General features: G+C 58.1%; 2 protein-coding genes across 3 annotated transcripts; both read left to right on the top strand.

The window, feature by feature from the left end:
• Positions 1-2,326: 2,326 nt before the first annotated feature.
• Apoc4 (apolipoprotein C4) lies at positions 2,327-4,684 on the top strand. Of its 2 annotated transcripts, none has more exons than XM_047529241.1 (3): positions 2,327-2,581; positions 3,771-3,903; positions 4,478-4,684. In XM_047529241.1, exons 1-3 carry the CDS (start codon positions 2,449-2,451, stop codon positions 4,641-4,643), a joined length of 432 nt encoding a protein of 143 aa, XP_047385197.1. In that variant the 5' UTR covers positions 2,327-2,448; the 3' UTR covers positions 4,644-4,684. The 2 variants fall into 2 exon arrangements, with proteins under 2 accessions (XP_047385197.1, XP_047385198.1); XM_047529242.1 differs by having other exon boundaries at positions 2,336-2,524.
• A 457-nt stretch (positions 4,685-5,141) lies between these two features.
• On the top strand, positions 5,142-6,937 carry Apoc2 (apolipoprotein C2). The gene is made up of 4 exons (XM_047529240.1): positions 5,142-5,201; positions 5,937-6,011; positions 6,168-6,327; positions 6,670-6,937. The coding sequence occupies exons 2-4, from the start codon at positions 5,957-5,959 to the stop codon at positions 6,755-6,757; spliced, it is 303 nt and encodes a 100-aa protein (XP_047385196.1). The 5' UTR covers positions 5,142-5,201; positions 5,937-5,956; the 3' UTR covers positions 6,758-6,937.
• The last annotated feature ends 585 nt before the right edge of the window (positions 6,938-7,522 follow it).

Genomic DNA, 7,522 nt, shown 5'->3' on the forward strand with positions numbered 1-7,522 from the left:
CTGTCACTAGGATGAGCAAACATTGTGGGCAGCAAACAGCAAACAGCCCACGGCCCTCCCTGGCCACTGGCCTTGGAGCTGGGGCAGGGGACAGAGTCCTGCTGTGACCACCCCAGCCCTGCTCCATGTCCCTCTGGCCCTCTAGAGTCCTGGTGAGAGGAGCAGAGGAAGTCCCTGCCTGGCCAGAGGCCTGAGAGGCCCCTGTGCCCATGGGCCCCCACGCTGCAGCCCAGTGTCCTCGTGTGTAACAAGGGGATTGTGCTGGGCGGGGTGGCCCAGCCTGTCATCCGAGTGGCTCAGGAGCTTGAGGCAGGCGGACGGAGAGTGTAGGCCAGGCTCAGCAACCTGGTGAGACCCCAACTCAAAACAAAAATAAAAGGGGCTGGGGATGTGCTCAGTGGAAAGAGGCCCTGGGTTCAACCTTCAGTGCCAAAAAAAGGGGGTTCCGGGAGGGGGACATCAAAGATGCCTGCCTCCTGGCCTGATGACCCTGCTCTGTGTCCATGCGCTGCCTATTGCACAGCACGTGCTCTGGTCCATGTTCTAAATAAAGAGCAGCCGACCATCCAGAGCTCCTCCCCAGGCCCTTCCTGTGCCGGGTCTCCTGATTTCTGTCACGCTCCACGTTCTGCCTACATGGTCAGCGGTCTCTGAACCCCAGGCGTGGTGAAGTCACAGGCCCAGAGCGGTCAGGTGACCTGTGTCCCGTCACTCTGCTGGAAAGAAGAGGAGTCGTTTCTGAACCGAACACCCGGCACTGGGTTCATGTTCTCCTCAGCTTTTGCTTCCGCTGTGGCGCCATCCACAGGGCGGGCATCTTTCCATTTTATCCGTTTTTTTGTGTCGAGTGCAGTAAGTACATTCACGTTGTTGCAAAACCATCGATACTATTTCCAGAACTTCTTCATCATCCCAAACCGCAACTCTGGGTAGTCATCTTTTTCTTTTTAATGTTATCATTTTTGTATACCTTCATTTTATTTATTTATTTGTATGTGGTGCTGAGGATCAAACCCAGTGTCTCACATGTGCTAGGCGATCGCTGCACCACTGAGCCACAACCCCAGGCCCTGGGCATCTTATCTCGTGGATCATCGTGAGCAATGAACTCCAGCGAATGTTCGTCACCTACCACGGGTAGGTCCAAATTCTGCTGGAGGCTTCAGGTCAGGACCGTCCTCTTGCACAGTCGTTTAGGTTACAGTCAAGATTAGGTTCTCAGAATTGTTCCATCAAAACAGAGCCTGCGTATAAGCCCAGCAACTATGGAGTCGGAGGCAGGCAGATCTCAAGTTCAAGGCCAGCCTGGGCAATTTAGTGAGTTCCTGTCTGAAAATAAAAAGGGCTGGGGATGGAGTTCCATCATAGGGTGCCTGAGTCCAATTCCTAGAATGAAGAAAAAAAATTTTCAAATTATTCATTCTGCCGGGTAGACTGGCACATGACTGTAGTCGCAGCTACTCAGGAGGCTGAGGCTGAAGGATCACTCAAGTTCAAGAGTTGAAGGTCAACCTGGGCAACATCGTGAGACCCCGTCTTAAAACAAACAAACAAACAAACAAAAAACTGTCTTGAAAAAAAAAAATCATTGTTTAACTGAAATTCAAATGCAACTGGGTGTCTGGTATTTTATCTGCATCCCTAGACCAAGGCATCCCACAATCCCTGTCCAAACCATGTGCCCTGGGGTGTGGCTGGGTCCCTTCCTTCCCACCTGGCACCAGGCCCGTGCCTGTGGTGGACCCTCTGACCTGCTCTGCATGTGGACCTTCCCTGCACGGACCCTGCCCAGTCGCCACAGGAACCCCAAGAGGCAGGTGCCCATTACCCTCCCATTTTCCACATGGAAACACTGAGACCCAGAGAAGGGAGCATCTGTGCCTGGTTGTGCAGTGAGGGAGTCGGGGCTTGGAGGCCAGGTTATCAGGCAGAGCCAGCCAAAAGAAAAGAGCTGGAATTCAGGGCTGAAAGGATGGTAGGAGGTGAACGGGAGGAACACAGTCTGGGGACCTGGGACTGTGCCGCTGTCCTACACCCACTGCTGGCCTGATCCATGGGCACCCTCACTGCCGGTCTCTCCATTCAGGGCTTTCCTCGAATCATGTTCAGCACCTTCAGCTGTGAATCATGGTCCCATTTTTCAGAGGAGGAAACTGAGGCCAGAAAAAATGGACTGCCTCATGAGGCAGAGTGAGAATTTGAACTTGCTTCAGTGCAAGAGACCAAAGAATCTCTGTGTTGGGTCAGGCCAGGGTGCTGGGAGGGTGGGAGGAGAGAGGCCAGCGTGGGCGGGCATGGCCTCTGTCACTGTCACCTGGGCTGTTCTTTCTGAAGTCCCTGCCAAGGCGTGTGGGGAGGTGGCTGTGGGAGGGCTCTGCTGGTGCAGCCGGCCCTTCCCCAGATCTGGAGAACTGAGCACACAGGGACTGAGAGACCGAACCCCCAGAAATGTCGCTGCTGGGAGGCAGGTCCTGGGCCCTGCCCTCCCTCTGCTTCTGCGTGCTGGTCCTGGCCTGCATTGTGGGTGAGCAGCAGGGTCTCGTGCGACTGGTAGACATGGGTACAGCCCTGGGGGCCGATGGTGTGTGCGTGTGCATGTGCGTGTCTGGGGTTCCATGTGTCAGGGACCAGGTGTGAAGTGGAAATGTGGGGTTGGAAGTGGAAATGACAGTGGTTATCTGCGTGTGTGCAAGCAGAAGCATGTGCAGTTGTGGCAAATATGCATGCCGGAGGATGCACTGGTGCGCGTTGGTGTGCTTTTCTCCTATGGGTATAACTGTGCAAAAGATTAAGCTGGGCACAGTGGCACACATCCGGAATCCCAGCGGCTGGGGAGGCTGAGGCAGGAGGATTGAAAGCTCGAGGCCAACCTCAGCAACTCAATGAGGCCCTCAGCAACTTAGTGAGACTCTTGTCTCAAAATTAAAAATAAAAAGCTGGGGATGTGGCTCTGTGGTTAAGTGCCTCTGGGTTCAATCGCTGGTACCAAAAACTAAGAAGAAATTGGAGTGTTGGGCGGTGTGTGAGGGTTTCTGTGAGTGTGCAGTGTGGAGGTCTGTTTTGCACATGCATTTAAAGTTCCTGTGACGTGGACATAGTGCCTCGTGTACAAGGTTCCATCCCTCGTGCTGCATGTGTTAGCTCACAGTTCTCACGAGAGGCAGGTACCCTCAGTCCCCCATTCTACAGAAGGGAAAACTGAGTCTCAAGGCAGTTCCGTCATGGGCACAAGCCACGCAGGTCACGTGGTGCCTCTGGACAAGTGTGTACAGTGGACCTGAGTGACGGGTGGCCTGGTGGGCAGGGCTATGCCCAGGGGCATGGGTACTGCACCCACAGGTGTGTGCAATGAAGCACACTGACCTGTGATGGGCCCTCTGGCCACCAGGAGGGGCTGATGGCATGGCTGTGCCCACCGCCATCCTAGAGGGAGAGAGCCACTGCGGGTTCCGCCTCTGCTGCGTGGGTGGCTCGGACAGTGTGCAGAGGCCGAGGGAGGGCTCGGGGGGCTGGGGCTGCTCCCAGGCAGCAGAGCAGGTGGCGAGAGGAGCCAGGGAGAGGTGGAGTTAGACTGAGGGAGAAGACCCTGCGGGGCGAAGGAGCGCCCTGGGGTGGAGGGAGGGGGTGGACCAAGGGGGGGCAAAGGGTCAGTGGGACCAGGAGGGAGGCCAGGCCCCCGGAGTGACAGAGGGTGAGTAGGGATTCTGGGGAGAGGGAGGAGCGGGATTCTGGGGTCCTGGCAACTCAAGCTGCTCTCTGGTCCCATCTAGCATGTACACCCACGGGGACCCCAAGCCCCCAGCCAGGCCCCGAGAAGAGCCACTGGAGCCTTGTGCGGGGCAAGGTGAAGGAGCTGGTGGAGCCACTGGTGACGAGGACCAAAGAGAGGTGGCAGTGGTTCTGGTGAGCCTGTGCTGGCACTAGGCTGGGGAGAGCAGGCAGGACCCCAAGGTCCAAGGGAAGGCTGAGCCTGGACCCCGGGTGTGAGGGAGGAGGGCTGAGCCTGGATCCCCGGGTGTGAGGGAGGAGGCTGGGCCTGGACCCCCGGGTCTGAGGGAGGAGGCTGGGCCTGGACCCCTGGGTCTGAGGGAGGAGGCTGGGCCTGGACCCCTGGGTCTGAGGGAGGAGGGCTGAGCCTGGATCCCTGGGTCTGAGGGAGGAGGACTGGGGTCTGGACCCCTGGGTGTGAGGGAGGAGGCTGGGCCTGGACCCCTGGGTCTGAGGGAGGAGGCTGGGCCTGGACCCCTGGGTCTGAGGGAGGAGGCTGGGCCTGGACCCCGGGTCTGAGGCAGGAGAGTTTGGAGGCCTGGACTCCCAGGCCTGCAGGGGAGCAGGAGTGGGCTTGGGCCACCGCTGGGGGCTGAGCAGTGGAAGGTGAGAGTGAAAAGCGGGTCCCTGGGGCACAGGGAGGGGAAGTCAATGGGCAGAACCTTCAGAGGTGACTGGGGCCTCAACCGCCGTGTCCCCTGTCCTGCAGGCGCCCTGGGGCTCTCCAGGGTTTCATGCAGACCTACTATGATGATCACCTGAAAGACCTGGGTCCACGCACACAAGCCTGGCTCCTCAGCTCCAAGGACAGCCTCCTGAACAAGGCCCAGAGCCTGTGCCCCCGGCTGCTCTGCAGGGAGCAGGCCCAGGATTAACCTGCTCACGCCCCCACAAACCAATAAAGGCCTTATCTGTGTCCCTGTCCAGTCTCCTCCTTTGTGAGACCAGAGACACCCCTCCCCACCCGCCTAGGAATCAAGGAGTGGGAGAGGCGGCACCTGACAGGGAGCGAGCTGGGCAGGTCTCTGGGGCTCACCGGGTGGGAGACTGCAAGGCGTCTCAGTTTTTGGAGAGCTGGTGGGGCGAACAGGTCCCCAGGGTGGTCCTTCAGAGTTCTGCCTTATTTCCCAGCAGAGAGAGACCCCAGGCCCCATTCCTGATGGGCACCCAGAACCCCCCACCCCTCCACAGCCCCCCACCCGTCCCGACTCTGTCCAAGGGGAGTTTTCAGACTGGGGGTTATCTGAGGTTTGACCTGGTAGTGGACGTCACTGTCCTTCCTGCCCTTCCCGCCCATGCCCCACCTCAGTGGCTCTGTTGGCCAGGACTTTGGCCCAGGCCAAGGGGCTGGCAGCCGTGGAGGGAGGTGGGCCTCCCGGGTATAAAGCCCGGGTGCCTGTCGGGAGCTGGTGAGGACAGACTGCCAGAGTCCGGTAAGAGAGGGCCTGCGGGGCAGGGGCAGGGAGGGGGCCACCTTCTTAGATCCGAAATTACTCGAGTCGCGTGAGGCTCGCGGCGGGGTCCTGGAATTCAGAATCACAGTGTGTTTCCCATCCTGAGTCTCGCTCGGGTCGCATCGCCACTGTTCTCTACTGTGGTCTCTCGTCCCCAGCGTGTGAACGGTGATTTTGTGCACTTAGTCTGAGAGCTCCTTCCCCTGAGGACTGGTATGAGGGTTAAGGAGCCCCGTGGAGAGAACAGAGCCAGGTCAGGCACCGAGGAACCCCAGCGTCAGGCGGGTTGGATGGACATGCAGCTCCACGGCACCTCTGGGTGTGGTGGGTTTTGGCAAAGGGCAGGAGGTTTCTGGTGCTCGCTGAGGGACCAGGGCTCTCAAGGCCTTGGGAAGGCTTCTCAGGGCCAGGACTGCAGCTCAGAGGTGGAGCGATTGCCTGGCATGTGTGAGGCACTGGGTTCCATCCTCAGCACCACATATAAATAAAATAAAGGTCCATCAACAACTAAACAAATATTAAAAAAAAAAAAAAAAAAAAGGCGGCTTCTCAGTGAATGAATGAACTTGCTTGGGATTGACATGACAAGGGTGGGGGGCGCTCGGTGGCAGAGCTTGCCCAGCATGCACAGGGCCTGGGTTCCATCCCCAGCACCGCACGCGCGCACACACACACACACACACCCCGGTGACCCTGCTGCTCGGCACCCCTCAGCCTTCCAGGTCCCCGACGTCATGGGCACACGATTCCTCCTGGCTCTGTTCCTGGTCCTTCTGGTGCTGGGCTGTGGTGAGTGGCCTGAGAGGCGCGTCTCTGGAGGGTCTTCAAGCATCTTCCAGTCCAGGGCTTTCCCTGCCCCGCCTGGTCGCCTCCCCTCCTCTGCCAGCTTGTTTCTCCCCTGCTCTTCCAGCAGCTCCCCTAACCTTGCCCTCCATCCCCCTGCAGAGGTCCAGGGGGCCCAGCTGCCCCCACAAGATGAGCCTGCCAGCCTGCCTCTGCTGGCCCAGGTACAGGAGTCGCTCTCTTCCTACTGGGGCACTGCCAAGGAGGCTGCCCAGGGCCTGTACCAGAAGACATACCTGAACGACATGGACGAGAAAATCAGGTATGGTCTCCCCTGTGGGAGACACAGCCTGGCCCCTGATACCTACCACAGCAGGAACCTGGACGTCCAGGCCCAGCCTCCTCCCTCAGACCCAGGGGTCCAGGCCCAGCCTCCTCCCTCAGACCCGGGGGTCCAGGCCCAGCCTCCTCCCTCAGACCCGGGGGTCCAGGCCCAGCCTCCTCCCTCAGACCCGGGGGTCCAGGCCCAGTCCTCCTCCCTCAGACCCAGGGGTCCAGGCCCAGCCTCCTCCCTCAGACCCGGGGGTCCAGGCCCAGCCTCCTCCCTCAGACCCGGGGGTCCAGGCCCAGCCTCCTCCCTCAGACCTCTCTCCTTTCTTCCCAGGGACTTGTATAGCAAGGGCTCTGCAGCCATGAGCACATACGCAGGCATCTTCACTGACCAGCTCCTCACTCTGCTGAAGGGAGATTAGCAACAACCCATGGTGGTGGAGGGGGTTAGCCCAGGCCCAGCCTCCCCCTGGCTCTCCTGACCTTCCTGGGGAATCAGACTGGGCTCCAACCACACCAGCTGCTCTCAGCCCTCTCCTCCTGCACTAGCCTGAACTCTCATCTGTGAATCAATAAATAAATAATAAGTATTTATTCTCTTTGATGTGGTGGCTTTTCTGGAGCTCAGGGACCAAAATAGAGACAGATTCAGTCCAACCAACATTCAGTGAGCAGGTATTGTCTGTGTGTAGCCCTAATCTGGAACTGGGTCCTGGGAGTGAAGAGGAGAATCAAAACAGTTAATAATCAAAACAATGAGTCACTGCTCTTCACTAAGGTCTGATGTTCTCATCTGTAAAATGACAAATCATGGATGTAGCTAACCTGCAGTGACCTCTGGCAGTTTAGAAGCCCTGTGTTGACACTTCACTCTTTGTTTTCTTTTTTTTCGTGGTGGTGGTAAGAATGGAGCCCAGGGCCTCAGGCATGCTCAGCAAACACTCTAGCACTGAGCTCCACCCAGCCCCTGGGTTGGCAGTTTAGATGTGCTATTGCAGTGAGTGTCCAACGCAGGAAGCTGGGCCCCCAAGAGTCCCTGCTAAGCTCATGAAGTCAGTTCACAGCTTGGAGAGGACACAGGAGGACAGACCCCTAAAGTCCGGATGCTTCAACAATTCCAATACCTTCACCCACGTGCTTTCCTTGAGATCAATACCAAGCCTTGCGGGCATAGTAGGGAAAATGCA

The sequence above is a fragment of the Sciurus carolinensis genome, chromosome 16 (genome assembly GCF_902686445.1).
Source record: "Sciurus carolinensis chromosome 16, mSciCar1.2, whole genome shotgun sequence".
Lineage (NCBI taxonomy): Eukaryota > Metazoa > Chordata > Mammalia > Rodentia > Sciuridae > Sciurus > Sciurus carolinensis.

Coding starts and splice junctions, on each gene's coding strand:
- Apoc4 (XM_047529241.1), top strand. CDS start 2,449: ATGTCGCTGCTGGGAGGCAGGTCCTGGGCCCTGCCCTCCCTCTGCTTC. Junction 2,582..3,770: donor TACAGCCCTGGGGGCCGATG/GTGTGTGCGTGT, acceptor GGTCCCATCTAG/CATGTACACCCACGGGGACC. Junction 3,904..4,477: donor GAGAGGTGGCAGTGGTTCTG/GTGAGCCTGTGC, acceptor CCTGTCCTGCAG/GCGCCCTGGGGCTCTCCAGG.
- Apoc2 (XM_047529240.1), top strand. CDS start 5,957: ATGGGCACACGATTCCTCCTGGCTCTGTTCCTGGTCCTTCTGGTGCTG. Junction 6,012..6,167: donor CCTTCTGGTGCTGGGCTGTG/GTGAGTGGCCTG, acceptor ATCCCCCTGCAG/AGGTCCAGGGGGCCCAGCTG. Junction 6,328..6,669: donor GACATGGACGAGAAAATCAG/GTATGGTCTCCC, acceptor CTTTCTTCCCAG/GGACTTGTATAGCAAGGGCT.